Source organism: Aythya ferina (assembly GCF_964211825.1).
Source record: "Aythya ferina genome assembly, chromosome: 10".
Taxonomy (NCBI): domain Eukaryota; kingdom Metazoa; phylum Chordata; class Aves; order Anseriformes; family Anatidae; genus Aythya; species Aythya ferina.
The window spans coordinates 11,344,928-11,363,472 of NC_140306.1; the positions used below are offsets into that span (position 1 = coordinate 11,344,928).

Here is an 18,545-nt window from a genome sequence, read left to right on the forward strand (position 1 = left end):
TGCCTCCTTGAGATGGAGATGGGCAATCGTGCTTGTTTCCCTGCATTAACGAGCCTTCAGCCCAAACACATGGGGTGCAAACAGCTCTGCTCTTCCCACCTCGGAGACTGCCCCATCTCCTCACGGCATGCTGAGAACCGCTGCCCTCTGATGTTTCCCCAGAGACCTGAGCATAAAGGTGGCAGGGTTCACTCTGTTGGTCCTTGCTGTGACACTCAGCACTGCCAGGATGAAGCAAGACACAGGGTGTTATTTAACATGCCTTGGTATAACCCTGATGGCCCTGTCACTTGGTGCTTTACCTGCTATGCTCTGTTGCCCTTTGGCACCAAAGTGTCACCCAACTCACAGGTGTCAGAGACAGACGGTGCAGACATAATTTCCAAAACATCACCGCACCCTCATATTGTCACCAAATCCCATTCTTTTCAGACATCTTCTCTCTAAAATACATCTCAGATTTCATTGGATCGGCTTCCTGGACAGGACATCCTAAACTGCTTTGCTGCTCAGCTGCTGACCGACTGCAGAGGCAGATGTGCTCGCATTGTTTCAGAGCTACCGATGCCCAGATTTTTTTTTTACCGATGCCCAGAAATTGCTAGGCCTGAATTTTCACCAGAGGGTTCCCGCTGGGCCGTACATCCCTGCCCAGCTGCTCCGAGCTCAGTCCCACAGCTCCCCCTGTGCCGCAAGCTGACAGTTTGCAAAATCCTCGCGGTGTGCTTTGCCGGGAGGTTGTTATTTGGCTGCATTCACCCCAGGGACTCACACAGGACACTGGGCAGCTGGCAGGGAGTAAGAGTACACAGTCCCTAGCACAGCGTAAGGAGCCCTGTCCCTTGCTGCCTGATTTTAGCAGCGCTTTTAGCTGCCCAGCCCCAGCTCCAGCACAGGACCACTCACAGCTGGCACCAGCACTGGGGTGGGCTGTGGTCCTTTGGGAAGGACAGACAGAAAAGCTGTCAGGCTGTCTGGTGCCTGGAGGGACAGTGGCACCCTGTGGGGAGGCCGCTCACGGCTGCATCCCTTGGGCCTCACCAGGCAGAGCCACTTCACCGGCCTTCAAGCTGCTGTCCTGTTCGGCTGCCCCAAGGCAGGGGCAATTGTGGGCTGACCGTCCTGAGCTGCCCCTCCTGCTCCTGCCATGCTGCTTCTGCTTTGCTGCATGGGGCAGAATCGCTCCCCCAGCTCCTGGAAGAGGCCTTTGGGTCTGGGATTGCCAGGTCATTTGGGCTCCTGCTGGCTCCTGTCTTAGGGTTTCTGTCCCACATCGGAGCACAGGTACTAAACACTGGTTTGAAACCCTTCAGAGAAGATAACTCTCCAGAATCCAAACCACCTGCACTTGTGAAAAAGCCTGTGGCTGGGGCATTTTACCCCCTCGCATCCCTGCAGAGCAGCAGCCCGTGGCCACGCTGCGTCTCTCTGAGCTCCCCGTCCAGTTTCGGTGGGACAGGTGCCCCTCCTTGCTACAGGGAACCAGAGCCTGTGTCGAGTTGCTGTTAGGACAGACAGACTCATACCAAAAAAAACCTAAAAAGTCAAAAAAAAAAAAAAAAAAAAAAAACCACAAAGCACTGGAACCAGCCCCCATAATTTCAGCACGAAGTTCAATAAGGACAACGCTGGGTCTGGGGGCGCAGGGGGGCTCCCTCTCTGCCCCGGTGCCCCCCAAACACACCCCGTCCGCCCCCAGGAAGTGTCCTCATGCATATTCATAAAGAGGGGGCGTGTCCAGACCCGGGGCTCATTCATTATTCATGAGGTTTCGCGCGCTTTTGCCGCCCACGTGGGCTTCTGGGCGCGGAACGCGGCGGGGCAGGAAGGAGCCATGGCGGTGAGCGGCCGGGGCCGGGCCGGGGGGGGGCTCGGGGTGCCACAGCCCCCAGCCCCGATCCTCGATCCTCCCGGCCCGGTTACTGGCCTGCAGGGTCCGGGGATCGGGTTTTGGGGGTTGGCGGGGGGGTGGTCGCTGGGGGCACCCCGAGGTGCTCGGGGCAGGGGGTGGGCGCGGAGTCTTTCGCCGCCCTGGGGGTGCGTTCCCCCAAATTCCCGTGTGTCCCCTTTAATATGTGCTAATTATTCCCATCTCCCCCCCATCGGGAAGGGGGATCCACTGCCCACCAGCCCACCCGCTGCCCCCCTTTTGCCCCCCAACCCCTATTGCTGAAGCTCCTGGAAGCCCCGAGCCCCCCTTTTCCTGCCCCGGTGGCTGGGATGGGGGTGTCCCCCGATCCCCCCAGCCCTCGCCACCCCCCTTGTCCCCTTGCAGGACTCCTCCGAGTCGCAGGCAGCGGCCACCAGCCCGGTGCGAAGCTCTCGCCGTGGCGATGCCTTCACCTCCAGCCCCGGCCGGGACCTGCCCCCCTTCGAGGATGAGTCCGAGGGGCTCCTGGGGACCGGGGGGCTCCCCGAGGAGGAGGAGGAAGAAGGGGAAGAGCTCATCGGGGAAGGGATGGAGAGGTAAGGGAACTGGGGGGAGAGGGCTTCTGGGGGAGGTGGGGATGGGGTTTTGCTCATTTTTGGTGCAGCCAGCACCATGGGAGCTCGCAGCTGGGGTGGGTGCCTCTGCTGTGCTGGGGGGGTTCAAAGAGCTGCTGGTAGGGGAGAAGGAGTAGGACATTTTGTGGGGCAATTCCTGGAAGCAGAGAGCAAATTGGAAGCCAGGAGGAATGTGCTATCATCATCCAGTGGGAAGAAACGTGGATCTGTCTGGATATGGGATGCACATCCAGCCCGGCTCCTTGCTCTTGCAGGCATAAATCTGAATGGTTTGTTGCTCAGCTAGGGCTGTCAGCGAGCTGGTGAACTTTACAGCACAGACTCGAATGCTGGCACTCATAACCCTGGTGCTGGAGCCCTTGGTACCGCAGGGCATCCCTCCATGTGTGCCCGCTCAGCAGTACACAGCGAGGGGCTGGAGAAATGCTTTCTGCTGATCCGGGGCTGTGTCTGTGCTAGGGACTACCGCCCCATCCCGGAGCTGGACGTCTACGAAGCTGAGGGCCTGGCCTTGGATGATGAAGATGTGGAGGAGCTGACTGCCAGCCAGCGGGAGGCTGCCGAGAGGGTCATGAGGCAGCGAGACCGGGAGCTGGAGCAGGGCATGGGCCGCATGAGGAGGGGGCTGCTTTACGGTAGGTGGAGATGAGCTTTAGCAGCTGGGCTGCTGATCCCTGTGTGCTCAGCAGGCTGTAAGCTGGTCCTGGTGGGTGAGCTGGTCGGTCACCCTCAGAATATACTGCAGGGAGGACTCCAGAGCCCCGGTGTATTTGGGAGCTTTGTGAAATCTGAGGCTGTAAGGTTGGCTGGGGTCCCCTGTGCACGATCCCTTTCACTTGGGTTCCCTAGTTGCTCATTTGATGTGTTCTCCTGGTTATACAGCTGCTGCTGAAACAAAGTCAGGATCCTGGGCCTGGATCAAGGGCTTGGGATTGTACCCAGTGTATGCTGTGAAATTTGGGGTTGGTGTTCCCATAGAGACTTCCGCGGGCGGGCCTTTTGTGCACTTGCAGGTCCCAAGGTTTGTATCCCAAGTGCCAGCCTCTTTGCTTCCACAGCCTGTGTAGTCCGACCGCGGCTAGTCCAAGCAGTGGGAATCCCAACCCTGACAATTTGTCTTCCTGACCCTTAGACAGCGACGATGAAGACGAAGACCGTCCTTCGCGCAAGAGGCGGCTGGCAGAACGGGCTGCCGACGGCATCGAGGAGGAGGATGAAGACATGATCGAGAGCATCGAGAATCTGGAGGACATGAAGGGGCACTCGGTGAGGGAGTGGGTTTCCATGGCGGCTCCCCGCCTTGAGATCTACCACCGCTTCAAGAACTTCTTGAAGACCCATGTGGACGACCACGGGCACAATGTCTTCAAGGAGAGGATCAGTGACATGTGCAAAGGTAGGGCTGGGGGATCACAGGCTCTCTGCTCTTTATGTGGGCTGTGGTACTTTGCAGTGATCCAGCCCCCAGGGGATATTTTGCTCCCTGCCCTGTTTGTCTCAGACATCAAGTCAGCACTTTCAGAAACTGATGCTGATGGAGATAAATGAATAATGGAAACATCGTGACTGTCATCTTTGATTCTGACTGACTAATTAGAAGGCCCCTGGCATCTGCTGTTCATTAATATTCATATCCTAGAAATGCTGGCAAGAAATATGTGGGGCAGCAGACAGTGGTCTGCAAGCTCGCGATGTGAAAGAGACAACAATGACTTGCTGTCTGCGCCGGCTTCTTTCTCACACTGGAGTCTGGATTGTCCAGCGAGGGGACACAAACAGAGCCTGTGACTTTGAAAATCACGTCAGTGTCGCAGCATTGTATTCTAACCAGTCACTGACAGAAGCAATCATTAGGGCTGTTACTGATAAATTTTAGAAGCAGAAATTGTCACGTCTAGGAACAGCTTGTGTAGCTGCAATTCGTATTTCTTCACTACATTGAGCCAGAAGCTTGATTACTGGATGTGGGTCACTGTTACGCAGCTAGCAAATAAGAGGTATTTGTCCTGTCCCTTCCCAGGAACATCAGAGGCAGAAGGGTTTTGCCAACTAGTCAGCGCAGTTGTTTCTCCTATTAACTTCTGTTTCTTGGAGGTTTGTGGGAGAGTTGTGTTGGGCTGAGGCTTACAAGTCTCGGGAGCACTGAGCCTGGGAAATACCTGTGCTGAACTGGAGAGGAACAATCGGAAGTTTAGTACTCATAGAGAACTTGGCAGAAAAAATGACTTAAAAAAACTTTTTCAAATTGTTGCCCTCCACACTTTTAAGGGAAGGTGCAGAAATCTGTGAGGTGCAGCTTGCAGGAAACAAGCTTGTGTGTTGTGACTATCTTTTGAAAATTCCTTGAAGAGTGAGCAGGTTGAAAATAAATTCCATCCCTTCTTTTTCTTCAGAAAACAGAGAGAGCCTGGTGGTGAACTACGAGGATCTGGCTGCCCAGGAACATGTCCTTGCCTACTTTCTGCCTGAGGCCCCAGCAGAAATGCTGAAGATCTTTGATGAAGCAGCCAAGGAAGTGGTGTTGGCCATGTACCCCAAATACGATCGTATTGCTCAGGAGATCCATGTCCGTATCTCCCACCTCCCGCTGGTAGAAGAGTTGCGGTCGCTCAGGTGAGCAGCAGAACCACCAGCAGTGGCTGTAGGGCCTGCAGAAGGCTTTGGGGTGCTCAGAGAACTAGTCTGCAAGCTAAAGTTCTGGATAAGTCCAACAGAATGACGAAGCTTCTAACAGGAAAAAGTCAGATTAAGGATGAACTTCCAGTGTCCCCAAAAGCAAAACACGAACCTTGGGAGAAAGCTCCTACTGAGAGCTTTTTCTTAGGAGGCCTTTGACAGTTGTGCCTTGGAGCAAGAATGTGCTTGGGGGATGTTCTGCCTTTGGTGCCCTGCAAGCATCCAGCATCTCTCTTTCCTCAGGCAACTGCACTTGAACCAGTTGATCCGGACCAGCGGAGTGGTGACAAGTTGCACAGGGGTCCTGCCTCAGCTCAGCATGGTCAAATACAACTGCATGAAGTGCAGCTTCATCCTGGGACCCTTCTTCCAGTCCCAGAACCAGGAGGTGAAGCCCGGATCCTGCCCAGAGTGTCAGTCTCTTGGCCCCTTTGAAATCAACATGGAAGAGGTAAGAGATGCGGGTACAGGGCTGTCTGCTGGTCCTGCCCTGGCTGCTGCTGTGCCTGTCCCTCCCCACCCTGCCTTGGATCTCACCCTCTGAAGGGGCTTGGTGCTGTGAGAGGGGCGTACTGCTATAGCCAGGGGACTGTGAAGATAGATCTTCTCTATCTGAGATGTTAACCTGAATCTGCCTGATTTAGCAGTCGAAAGTCATTTTTCTTGCAGACACAAGCTGTCCAGCTCTCCTCCTTCCCAGGTTAGGTCAGTATTTCCAGAGCTACCAGCTAAGGAAATGAGGGGACTAGCAAAACCCATAGCTTCTGGCTCCTCTTCTTTGCTTTGATATTTTCAACTGTCAAGAATAGTGTCTTCCTCCCAGAAACTGCTCTGGGATGGACAAGCACTACAGAAGCTGAAGCCTAGTGGTCAGATGTGGGGGGAAAAAAGCTTTCCTGACACCATTGTTGTCTGTCACAGGCTAGAATTTCTCCTCACAACCTCCATCTTCCAATACTTCTCTACCTAAAATATAGTAAATCTTTTGAATGGACCTTTTAGTGAGGTGCCTTTGAAAAGCATTGGCAGTGCTGATGCTATCCAGACATGTTGAGTAACTTTAATTTTGTTGCTGCAGACGGTCTATCAGAACTATCAGCGCATCAAAATCCAGGAGAGCCCTGGCAAGGTAGCTGCTGGCAGGCTGCCCCGCTCCAAGGATGCCATCCTCCTTGCTGATCTGGTCGACAGCTGCAAGCCAGGGGATGAAATTGTGAGTATGTCGTTAAACTTGAGTATGGGGTGAGCACAGAACACTTCTAAATTCTCATCAGTAATTGTGTCAGAGGGGATGCAGGGACAAATCGTCTTCAGATATGTTTGGGCAGCTACTTTCAAGACTGGTATCTTAAAACGGAAAAGGGGAACTGTTTTTTACCGTGCAGACACTGATACACCATCTCCTGGTTCTCAGGAGCTCACAGGGATCTACCACAACAACTACGATGGCTCCTTGAACACTGCCAACGGGTTCCCAGTGTTTGCGACTGTGATCCTGGCCAACCACATAACCAAGAAGGACAACAAGCTGGCTATCGGGGAGCTGACTGACGAGGACGTGAAAGTGCTTGTGGGTCTGTCCAAGGATGAGCAAATTGCAGAGAAGGTGGGCCTGCCTCAAACAGCCCTTCTTTTCCTGCTGAGAGCCAGCAATCACCTGGATCAGTTGGATCAGAAAGTGAGGGAAGGTGTCAGCTGGCTAAATACTAGCTAGAAGAAGTTTTAGAAATCCCAGTTATAAATGCTTTTCTGGTCCTCTGTATCTCTCAGACACCTATTGATGAGCATGGCTTACAGGAGGGATGAAGATATGACACTTTCCTTGTGGTTTTGGGGGTCAGATTTTCTGTTTGTACCCTTCTCTGAGCTTTCCATGTCACAACAGGGCTGGAAGATGAGGGTGAGAGGCTCAGACACTGCTGGACTCTGATCATTATTTCCTTACACTTTGCTTTTAGGATATGGGGAGAGAAAGTATTCTGAGGGGCCAGTGCCTGCATATCCCTTAAGGAGGTGTTATTACTTAGCCAAGACCTCTGTCACAGCTTAGCTTTGCTTCTCTCTGCATGCTGAGGCCTGAATCATTACTCATAAGAAACAAGTTGCTGGGTTGGTGCATGTTCAGACTCACTTGAATCAGGTTTAAGTTCTCTAGTAAAGGGACTTCACTCTGTTCTCTTAATCCTGTAGTTCTTATATTGATGGTGCAGCTCCTGGTGGGTAGAGCAGCTTCAGGACTGCTTTAAAATCAGTAGTGTCTAGCATCAGCCTATTATCAGAATAACCTTGAGAAAATAAGCCAGTTGTTCGTAGTATTTGACCATGATGACAATTTGTGTACGGCACAGCCCATCCAACTACTGTCGTGTGCAGTAAGTCTCAAACTGAGTCAAGGTCTCCAGCTTCACGGCAGCCAATAACAGCCCCTATGGTGTCTGCAGTGGTGGCAGCTTCCAGCCCTGGACTATGAAATCTCCCATGTTCCAGCAGCTCTGTTTTTTTTGAGGCAATTTTAGGGGACTCTGGGTGGGTAGTTACCTTTGAAAAATCCCCCTTGCCAAGGATAATAGAAGACTCGTTGAAGACAGCTGTATAGTAAGGGTGACTGCAGATCAACTCGTGATGGTTTTCATGCCACTTTCTGCCCAGACTGGGAAATGGCATTCCCTAGGCAGCTCTCTTCTGCTCTTCCTTTCAGATCTTTGCCAGCATTGCCCCGTCCATTTACGGGCACGAAGATATCAAGAGGGGTTTGGCTTTAGCTCTGTTCGGTGGAGAGCCCAAAAACCCAGGTGAGCGTCCCTTGTGTTCTGTTGCTTGGGGCTGCTTCACGCAGTTGGAAGCAAATGGAAATGGGTTTGTCCACACTGGTACAGGGAGAGTGGTTGGAGTTGTCCTTGTGTCTTGGTGAGAGACAGGGTAACAGGCTGAGGGGTATCTCTGACTGAAGTGGCTCTTTTTATCACAGTGAAAACTCTGGTGTGGGAGTAGAAATGCCTAGAGTAAAACCAGCTCCTGCTGCAAACCTGGGCAAGTTTTTATCCCTCCTTCTCTAGGAGGATGCCCCTTTTAAAAGTTTGATCTTTTGGTGTCCTGATTTGTTATCTCCATAGAAGAATGTGTTCAGCAGGCTTAGAAATGCTACCTTACACTTGTATTTAGAAAGCTGTTGTTGCAGTGGAAAGGGAGAAGCTCTGCTTTGGATTCCCAACACTCAATATTTGACCCTTCAGTACTTTAGTTCTTCTTGGAGCTCTAAACCATAACAAAACATGACAGCATCCAAAGCTGGTTTTCTTTTTTCCCTCAGCTTCCCTGTGAGGTGGTTTCCCTGTGTATACTTTGCCATCCCCTCAGCTTTGTGGTGGTCAGGGCAGGGTTGCTATCAGGCCACGCGCAGAGCACTCAGCTGCCTGTGTGTCTCTCCCATTGCTGTTTTAGGTGGCAAACACAAAGTCCGTGGTGACATCAACGTGCTCCTGTGCGGGGACCCCGGTACTGCGAAGTCACAGTTCCTAAAATACGTGGAGAAGGTGTCCAGCAGGGCCATCTTCACCACTGGCCAGGGTGCTTCTGCCGTGGGTCTCACAGCCTATGTCCAGAGGCATCCGGTCAGCAAGGAGTGGACTTTGGAAGCTGGAGCCCTCGTGCTGGCTGACAGAGGTGTCTGCCTGATCGATGAGTTTGACAAGGTGAGTCCTGGCTGTGCTGTGGAGGGCCTGGCTCTAACCTCTGTGGTGAGGAGATGCTGTAACTTGGGGTGCCATCCCCCAGCAGACCGGGTGTCCTGCAGTTTACTTAGGCCCTTGCTGGTCCACAGTGCAGTTTGCTGTCTGTTCAGAGCACCCCACATGAGCTAATTCTCCTTGGTGTGTCAGACAGTGGTGCGTTAGAGTTTGGTTCACCTCACGTCATCCTTCCTTTCTTGTAGATGAATGACCAGGATAGGACCAGCATCCACGAAGCCATGGAACAGCAAAGCATTTCCATCTCCAAAGCGGGCATCGTCACATCCTTGCAAGCCCGCTGCACTGTTATAGCTGCTGCCAATCCCATAGGTAAGCGCTGAGAGACCACAGGCCCATTGCAGGCCTCCAGCATCAGTCCTGTTGTCATGAGATCTGTGTTTGCCTCAAAGCTTCAGCCCTGAAGCCCGTGTTTGACTTGAAGGTTTGTCTCTGTGCCCCAGGTGGTCGATACGACCCATCACTGACCTTCTCAGAGAACGTAGACCTGACGGAGCCCATCATCTCTCGCTTTGATATCCTGTGTGTGGTGAGAGACACGGTGGACCCTGTGCAGGTACAAGTGGTGCAGTGAATCCGAGTTTGTGGCAGTGCTGCTGGGATGCTCAGCTACTGTTGCTCAGAGTTTTGCTGCCTAGTGGGCATCCTCAGTTCTGTTCCTCCACTGTTTCCTTGTAGGATGAAATGCTGGCCCGGTTTGTTGTTGGCAGCCACATCAAGCACCACCCTGGAAGCAAGGAGGCAGTGAACGGGGACTCCAGTGAGGTTATTCTGCCCAACACATACGGGGTCGAACCCATTCCCCAGGAGATCCTGAGGAAATACATCGTCTATGCCAAGGAGAAGGTCCACCCCAAGCTTAACCAGATGGACCAGGACAAGGTGGCCCGGATGTACAGTGACCTCAGGAAAGAGTCTATGGTGAGAATACTGGGAAAAGGAGGAAGAAATATGCATCTAGATTGTAAATCAGCCTGTGGCTGCTCCAGCACATGTTGACACATTCTAGCTATTCGTGTCACCAGAGTCTGTGCCACTTTTTTGTGAGAGACAGGCACACGCTGCAGTGTCTGCTGAACAGACGATTCTTCATCTAAATGCAGAGGCTTGCCTGTGGGTGATCCACGGGCTGACGGGCTGGACACATGTACTAATTCCTGCCAGGGCAAAGTCCTCGTGTTGTGACTCAGTCTGGCAGGCCCACAGGAGATGTTTGTATTTGTTCAGCCCCATTTGCTCCTGGTACCTCACAAGGAGCTGTTCTGTTAGAAATATCCTCTTCTTGTCTGGGGGATCTTTCAGGCTCACTTCATCCTCTGCAAGTGCAAGTGGATTTTTTTGAGGTCAGAAGAGGATTATTGGACCTTGGGAAAACTTATGGGTTTTAGAATGGCCTTTTATTTCTCTTCCTGGCTTTTTGTTTCTCCTTGCTGGAGGTAGCTGGGGATTGGTGCTCCTGGAAGGCCACTAAACACTGGCAACGAGGGACCCCATGAAGCATTCCCTGGCGCTGCTGAATTAAAATATTGACCACAGGTTCCTGCAGCACTCTGCAGCGTGTGCCAGCAGGTGGCAGCGCCTCCTTAGCCTGAGACAGTCCTTGAAGGACCAGGAGCAGCTGCTGACCCAGAAGCCGCATGTCTTGCCCCAGGTCTTTTACCCTTCAGTAAGGAGCTGCTCCTTCCTCCCCCTCCTCAGGCGACCGGCAGCATCCCCATCACGGTGCGGCACATCGAGTCCATGATCCGGATGGCCGAGGCTCACGCCCGCATGCACCTGCGGGATTACGTGGTGGAGGACGACGTCAACATGGCCATCAGGGTGATGCTGGAGAGCTTCATCGACACACAGAAGTTCAGCGTCATGAGGAGCATGCGCAAGGTGGGTGCCTGGGGGCTCGGCTGCAGCCCCCTCGGTGGTGCTGGCTGCAGGGAGAGGCTCCTTCAGGCCCTGCAGGGTCTGTCCTGCACAGGCAGGCATCGTGTTTGTGTGAAGGGTATCCTGAGTCTGGAGGCACTGCTGTGTGACTGCCCTTTGCGTGGTGGGGTGTGCAGGGGCTCTCTCAGGAGCGCTGTTTTATCAGGGCTGGGGATGAACATGAGTCCTGACCTGTGCCCTGAGCCCCTGTGCCCAAAGCACTGTTGTGTCTCCCCTCCTTTGGCACCTTCCCTCCTGTTTTGTCCCAACACTCCTGCTGCTACTGCTGCCAGGTGATCGAGTCAAGCAGGCAGGCAGTTTCTTCACATTTTTTTTTAGGTCTCTTCAGGGAACGTTTAACCCCATCGCAGCCCACACCGTGACTCGGTGCACAAGAGCCTGCCAGCACTTTTCTCTGCGTAGCAGGGCCTGGCTCTGAACAGCTCTTGGCTGGCTGCAGCCTGGCATCTGTCCAGAGTGCCTGCCCTCAGTCTGGGCGACTCGTGGCCTCTCTGTGTGGCTGCAGACAGCCAGCCGGGCACAAACGTCTGCTGGGCAGGCACGGGGTGGTCTGGGTTAAGAGAAGCAGCTCTACCCTTCCTCAAGGGCTGCTTCGCCCAGAGGCAGCACGCCTCTGCAGCCGTGTCCTCTCAGCCCCTGGGAGGCTCCCAGGCTGCTGCTGGGGTCCCTCCAGAGATTTTGGATGGGTGTCAGAGCAGCTGGTGGAAAAATACCTTGGCTGATACAGGGCTTTGTTGTAACTGCACGTGCAGGTGGCAGCCTGGCAAGGCTGAAATCCCTAAGGAGACTCTGAGGGTGCAGGTGACAGTGGTGTCATTTGGTTCCCCTTGTGCTCTGTGGGAGGAGGGGTTGGTTGGTGTCAGGCACGGGAGACCTGCAGTGCGGCACGCGATGCCTGACCCTCCTGGCTCACCTCCTCTCCTCTCCTCTGCCAGACGTTCTCCCGCTACCTTTCGTTCAAGCGAGACAACAACGAGCTGCTGCTGTTCATCCTGAAGCAGCTGGTCGCAGAGCAGGTGATGTACCAGAGGAACCGCTATGGGGCCCAGCAAGACACCATAGAAGTCCCGGAGAAGGATCTAGTGGATAAGGTACGGGCTTATCCTAACAAGCCTTCTCTGGGGGTGGCTCTCAACCAGAGGTGCTGTCAGACAGGAATCTTCCTGAGTCAATGTACCAGAAAAAAAATGGTGTTAAATCAATTCAGCCCAGAATCAGGGCGGTCTCATCTGTCTCTAGTCTAGGAGTGGCATGTTCTTCCTCCTTGGTTCTCATGCCGTAGAAGTTTGGGGTTGGAATGGTAAATCCTGCAGTAAGGCTGGTGCTTTGCAGGTGAATGAGGACACAAATTCCCTGGTGCCCACATTCGAAGAAGCACTGAGTAGAAAAATCTGCTTGTATGAATTTTGCCGATCCCTCCTGAGGCTCACTGTCCTCCTCCTTGATGTGTCCCCACCCTGGTGCCAGGGCTGTGCTCCTGACTGTGCTTTTCTGTGCAATGCACTGACCTTGCTTGGCACTAAAGCGGTACTCGATTCCTGGGTTGATGTTTTTCTGGTCCTTGTGTTAAACAAAGAGAGTAACTGCTCCTTCCAGAGCCACCAGTTTGTTGCTGAGAGATATCCTACAAGACTGTCTCCCACTGAGTGAGGACTGGGAAGTTTGGGATAACAGCTGTGTATAATGGTCATGTTCTACCTCTAGTGGAAGTAAAAGGACGAGCTGAGAGCAGGCAGATGCTGAGCCAGCATCCTCTCTTCGCTCAGCTCTGCCAATGCTCCTTCCTCCTGACCTGCAGCCTCCCCTTCTACTGCAGTTCTGGTTCCCGCTGAGCAGAGCAGAGATTGCTGACTGTCAAATTTTGTGAGGACTCTGCTGGGGAAAACCACGTGGTGCTTTTTATTTATTTATTTTTGAATAAACATTTACCTCTTCCCCTGCTCTGTCCTTCCAGGCCCGGCAGATCAACATCCACAACCTCTCCACTTTCTATGACAGCGAGGTGTTCAAGATGAACAGGTTCAGCCGGGACGTGAAGCGAAAGCTGATCCTCCAGCAGTTCTGAGGCTGGCACTGGTGCCCTCCGTGTGCTCCTGCAGGACGAAACCCCTGTGCTGCTGCCCCCCTGGGCACGCTGCAGACATCAGCAGCCAGAGAGACTTGGCTTCACGTTCTCTTGCTTGCTTTGTGCCTTATGGATTAAGGAACTGCTGAGCTGCCGAAGCCCTTGTAAATAGTGCAGAGTTAAGTAGTTAAATGCCCAGCCAAGTCCGTTTAGCAACTTCGTTCGCTGTTCCGCCTTGTAGATGAGACCAACAGCGAGAGAATTGCTGCCCACATAGCCGGCGTGTTTGCTGTTTGTTTGTCCCTAGTTGTTAATGGGCTCATCTGCAGGAGGGACGAACGGGAGCATTTGAAAGACATTTGTCTGCCTTGCCCACGTCCCTTGGATTTCAAGCACCCTCGGGGATTCTCTTTTCCCAGCTCTGGCGACTGTGCAGCCTGCTGGGTGATAATTGAGACTGCTTTCAGCTCTCCACGAACCAGTCAGCCTCTCAGCTCCAGACCTTTGTGCCTGACACTTGACATTTCCCCAGGTGCCCACGTGGGCTGACCTCGTGCTTGGGTTGTGCAAGGGAAGGGGAAGACACAGAGGAAGATACGAAATAAAACATAACCCATTCTCATGTTAGGGGTGACCTGAAGGGGAATTGCCTTCCCAGCATGCTGGGGCAGTGTCCAGAAGCCTCAGGGAAGGGGCATCCCCTGCCTCACAGGGTGTGAGCTCTGTACCACTATCAGCAGATGCGAATTTACAGCTGGACCCAAGCGCTGGCACCTGAACCAAGCAGCATCTCACACCCGTTTGCTGGAGGTGTTCCGGGAGGGCGGGATGGGCTGAGTATCCACATGCAATTTTCTTGCTGTGTGCAGTTTTAATACATTTTTTTATCAATACCTTTTGTGTTTCCTCATTTTTATTTATTTATTTTTTTGAAACTCCTGCAGCCACACAGGGAAAGGAAGAGCACAACAACTGCCCACCTTGAGGCTGCATCAGCTGCTCAGCAGTTTGCTGCTGCGTTCGGGGCTGGGTACAAACACATCCTCTGTTTGCTCCTCAAGTTAGTGGGAGCTGCCTGTGCGAAGAGAGGGAGAGAAATCCTGCTGGGGCTGGTCTCAGCTATTGCACATCCACGTGGAGAGATACCAGGATGTGGTTGTCCACAGCACAATCACATGAATGCTGCTGTTCCCATCCAGTGCTAGCCTGCAGTGGCTCCTTCCCCATCCTGCCTGCCTCTTGGAGCTCTGCTCCCCCTGTGGGACTGTCCCATAAATGTTCTTATCACCTTGAGACTGCTCTATCACAGCATCCATCTCCCAGTCCTGGGTTAGACAGCCTTGATCTTACGTCTTGGATTCTAGCCTGGGAGAAGCAGTAAACCCTCTCCAGGGCTTACTGAAGTGAATGTGCTTTGCCTGGCTAGACGTGGGGACTGTACAGCATCTCCAGCCTCCTCCTGCCTTTGCTGGAGAGAATTTGTAAACTGGCTGCTGCGATTCGGGGCTGGCCAAGCAGACATGTCCCCGGCTGCCAGCATTGTGGAGTTTTGTCATGGTGATGTGTGTGTGTGTCCTCTCAGCCTGGTTGTTACTCGGGAGCTAGCAGTGCTTGAACCCTGCTGGGGGCTTAGCACATGACTCTCAGCCTGAAACTGGCTCCGCATGTTGCCTTTTCTGTCTGCCAGCTCCCTCCTGTGTATTTGTTTAACTGTTTTGGCTGTTTTTTTCCCTTCCCACTGGGTCTCTGTCTACCAGGGCTTTCCGCGGGCAGCCCACAGAGTCACTTTCCTGGCATGTGCTCCCTGCCTGAGCTCGCCCTTTGCCCCCCAAATTGGTGCGTGGGTCAGGTCTGTGCTGGGGATGGCAGTGCTGCCTTGTGCCTGGGGCCACGGGGTGAGGCCCTGCCTAAAGCCAGCGTGGCTCCTGAGGTCTGGGCACAGCACTGTCAGCACCTCACCTCCTAAAACCAGAGGACACGGACAGAGGCAGTCCCTGGGGAGGGCAACCCCGACCACTTGCAAGCCGTGTCCAGCTCCACGGGAACCCACAGACCTTGTTGGAGAAAGTGCTGGCCCTGAGACAGCAAAGCCAGCAGTGAGGAGGGATGCCTCGAGCTTGTCCAACAACAGGATTTATGTCATGGGGATGAGGGGTGGGTGTGGGAGGAGAAAGGCTGTGTGTAGCACTGGAGAAATACAAAATGCTCCCTAAACACTTGCAGCCTTATGAAGCCTCTGCTGTGCACGTAGTGTCCCAGAGTTAAGCACGTTGCCAAGCACGTTATTGTGAACCATGAGAGAATAGCCAGGAGCAGATGATTTTCCCAGCTCCTTGCCCTGTTGCTGGACAGGGCTGATGACAGCCACCCTTCTGTTTTGTCCTACGATTTACTCCTGCCTCGCGTCCTCTGGCCCCACCTCACTTGACGCGAGACGCGAGCTGTGGCAGCAGAGAGGCGCTGCTGTCGGAGTCACTTCTCTCCCCCTGCCTCATCTCGAATCTTCCCTGCAGAGGCAGCTCTGCCTTTTCCACCTTGTGCTGCCAGCATCCAGCAGAGCAATGAATTCTTGCAGCTGCGCCCTGGCTAATGTTGGCATCAGCCGCTCAGCGGAGTGTTAATGCCAGTCTGAAGGCATGCTCCTCCTCTCACGGCCACTGAGCTTTTCAGGTTCCCCGGAGCAAACTTTGGCGGTTGACAGCATCAGGTGTCTGCTCCGGACAGGGGTGCAGACGGGGTGAAAACAGATGCTGCTTTGAACAAGGGCTGCCTTACCCGGGGGCATGTTCCAGCTGAGCGTAGCAAGGATTTTACTGCAGGGCTCCAGAGATCAGCAAGGCGAGCCACGCTCTCGTGAAAAGAGGAGCTGCTCCCCTGACAACCCCGGCTTTAGCCAAGCTTGAGCACTTGACTTCTTGCTGCTGAGATTCAAACAGTGCACGCTCTGACAACCTGGGGCAACAGCGAGGTCTCGGGGAGGTGAGGTTTGTCCAGAACAGGCTGTGCCTGGGCTCAGCCGGGAAGGTGATGAGGAAGCTCCCTGCAAAGCAGAGCTCTGCAAAGCCAGCAGTGTCCCTTCTGGTCATCGTTGCCTCCCTTGGGACTGTGGCTGTTGGCAAATGCTGAGCCAGACAGGCTTGGGAGAGCATCTTGGTTAGAAAAGGGCACAAGGGGCCAGATCCTGAAGCAGTTCAATTTGAACGTGCTGTGCACACCCCTGGGAGAACAGCACGGCTCTCTGCTGCTCCTAAAAAGCTTTCTGACTTTAGCCCAGCATGGAGCATTCTGGTTACACAGAGTGCAATCCTGAATATATATACACACACATACACAATGCGTACGTACACGAGCATGTGCCTGCACATAACCAGCTAACTCGTGTGAGGGTATTTGAAGAAAAGGAGACAGAAACTCCTCCTTTTTGCCAGCCCTTTTGTATCTACTGAAAGGGTTTGGAGTCTCAATAGCTTCTGCCTTTACTGTGATCATAACCACCACGCTGTATCTGCAAGTCCGGGGTTGTATCCTGTGTGCTAGCAGCTGTTGCCCAGTCTGCTTGTCAAATGGCAGCTGCTGGCTGAGCAGTGGGAAGTTCGACCCTCACTACGCCACATTTCCCCCAAAATTAATGCCATAGCCACTTGGAAAAATTAGCATATGCAGCATTTCTTGACCACCATTGATTCAGTTTCTCCCGTACCTTGGCTGGAACTTGACCTGTCTGTCTGTGTGCTTACTAAAGAGCTGTCCAGAAGCTGGTTGAGGACTTTTGCCCTGCAACCGTGCTCCAGATGGAGCAGTTGTGTCGGACAGTGTCATTTCCGTGTCCCAGAGCAGACCAGCCAGCTGCAGCTCAACCAGGAGGGACATTTCAGGCACTTGTGGCTCTGTCTTTGTTGAATTCGGCTGACCTAATTAGGCGAATTCCAGCATGCCAGTGCTGAGCCCCGAACACAGGATGGGAATACCTTTACAGAGGATGTGTATCTACAGTCACAGGTGAGCAGACAGCCACCCCCTATGCCATGCTGCAGGGAGATGCACTCTGAACTCCCTGGTATTTTTCCATCTCCTGAGGTACTTTACTACTTAACAACGCAGAGCCAAAATTGGATCAGACTTCTGCTGTATTTTGCATCTATTATGCAGTTCATGCTGCCATGACTGATTTAATGTCTCCATTATCATGGAGCACTGGCCTGCCAATGACTCCAGCCATCCAGCACGCTCCTCGGCCATAACTAAACATCTTCAGGGAGCCTCGAGGGGCTGCTGAGCAATGCATCTTTAGAGCAAAAGCTCCTTGGAAGCAGGCTGTGCTTCTTTCTGCTCTGCTTGCAAGTCACTTCCCACTAAAGGCAAAGTGGGGCTGTGGGGGGAGAACCCAGGTGAGTTGCCAAGTTTCTCTTCTGGCTTATCTGGTGCTCAGGGGGACCCGAAAGTAACTGCTCTGTGTGAGAAATGCTGAGGAGCTTCAGTCCCATAAAACCACATGGAAATACAGCTGTAGGAGTGCCAATGGGCCCTATAAGACAGGGCATTGCCCTTCTTAGAGGCAACAGAAATCAACTCTCTTCAGGTGCAGGCTACTCCCCAGGCCCTGGGGTTGTCTGCATCCAGCTTAGCCAGCTGCTAAGAAGCCAAGAATTTCTCTCAAGACAAAATTGGGCTTTTCAGTTTACTAAGGAAAGACATAACCCACCTCTAGCTTCTTTCCCAAGACAGTACCTTGCTCAGGGAGGGATAGAAGCTCCCCTCACTGTGTGAAGGGGAAGGTTTATGTTGTCTGGGCCCTGAGGGCACTGGTAGGCCCGAATTGCTCTGACCAGCCTCACCTGTGCTCACCACCCCACACCCACGGCCCAAGCTCTCTATTTAAGCTCAGCCTTGGGGGTCCCTTACTGCTTCTTTGAGTTATGAGGTAGGTGATGGGCTTATGATTAGGACTGGTGCTCTTAGAGGGCCTTTCCAACCCAATTGATTATGGTGTTGTCTAGCTCAGCTACGCCTGGCTGTGTTCTGCTTGTTGCTTTGGGCTATGGTTTGCTCTCTGGCTCTGTCCTGTCACTGTGGACCTGTCCAGTGGTTGCCTTCACCAGACCTCACTGGTCTCTGGACCAGCTCCCAGCTTTGGTATTGGATTAACCTAACTGACATGAGCTCTGCTCAGGGTGTGGGCTTCTGTCTGAACATGACTGCTATCCCTGGGCAGCTCTGCTTGCTTAGGTGTCCCTGTTATGCTAGCTGTGTTACTGTACTCAGTTCCCCAGTGGATGTTCCTTAAAACCTACATAGCAAGGGTTTGGTGGTTGCTAATGTGGACCCAGGTTATGCCTCTAAGATATACAAAGACCAGATCTTCTGTGCCTTGTCACTAACCTCCCTGTTCTACTGGGCTTTAACCTGCTTCTTATCCTGTTCCAGCAAAAAGCTTCAGGAGGTCTGAGGTTTGTTTGCCTGCCCTCCAGGCATCTAGTGTTCTGCATTTCTGCAGATTTCTCCATCACTCTGCAACCCTTTCCAGAAGGGCATTTGGTCTCTGCCTAGGAACTGAGTTGCTGTGCTCAATGCAGAGATAAGAGTTCTCCAAGCTGTGTTGTGCAGAAACCCAGCTT

General features: G+C 53.1%; 1 protein-coding gene and 1 long non-coding RNA gene across 2 annotated transcripts; one reads left to right on the top strand and one right to left on the bottom strand.

The window, feature by feature from the left end:
- Positions 1 to 1,799: 1,799 nt before the first annotated feature.
- MCM2 (minichromosome maintenance complex component 2) lies at positions 1,800 to 13,823 on the top strand. Its single transcript, XM_084530553.1, has 16 exons — positions 1,800 to 1,840; positions 2,276 to 2,466; positions 2,965 to 3,140; positions 3,638 to 3,901; positions 4,899 to 5,118; positions 5,425 to 5,632; positions 6,260 to 6,394; positions 6,596 to 6,787; positions 7,880 to 7,973; positions 8,623 to 8,873; positions 9,113 to 9,239; positions 9,371 to 9,483; positions 9,606 to 9,848; positions 10,626 to 10,808; positions 11,801 to 11,956; positions 12,820 to 13,823. Exons 1-16 carry the CDS (start codon positions 1,835 to 1,837, stop codon positions 12,928 to 12,930), a joined length of 2,670 nt encoding a protein of 889 aa, XP_084386679.1. The 5' UTR covers positions 1,800 to 1,834; the 3' UTR covers positions 12,931 to 13,823.
- A 1,005-nt stretch (positions 13,824 to 14,828) lies between these two features.
- LOC311441937 lies at positions 14,829 to 17,672 on the bottom strand. Its single transcript, XR_014696337.1, has 2 exons — positions 17,633 to 17,672; positions 14,829 to 17,455 (listed from the first exon to the last, which is right to left on the bottom strand). It is a non-coding gene; the product is annotated as an uncharacterized lncRNA (long non-coding RNA).
- Between the last annotated feature and the right edge of the window lie 873 nt (positions 17,673 to 18,545).

Excerpts from the sequence above, each read along its gene's own strand:
- MCM2 (XM_084530553.1), top strand. Across the intron at positions 2,467-2,964 it reads ATCGGGGAAGGGATGGAGAG|GGACTACCGCCCCATCCCGG; the intron begins GTAAGGGAACTG and ends TGTCTGTGCTAG. Across the intron at positions 5,633-6,259 it reads TTGAAATCAACATGGAAGAG|ACGGTCTATCAGAACTATCA; the intron begins GTAAGAGATGCG and ends TTGTTGCTGCAG.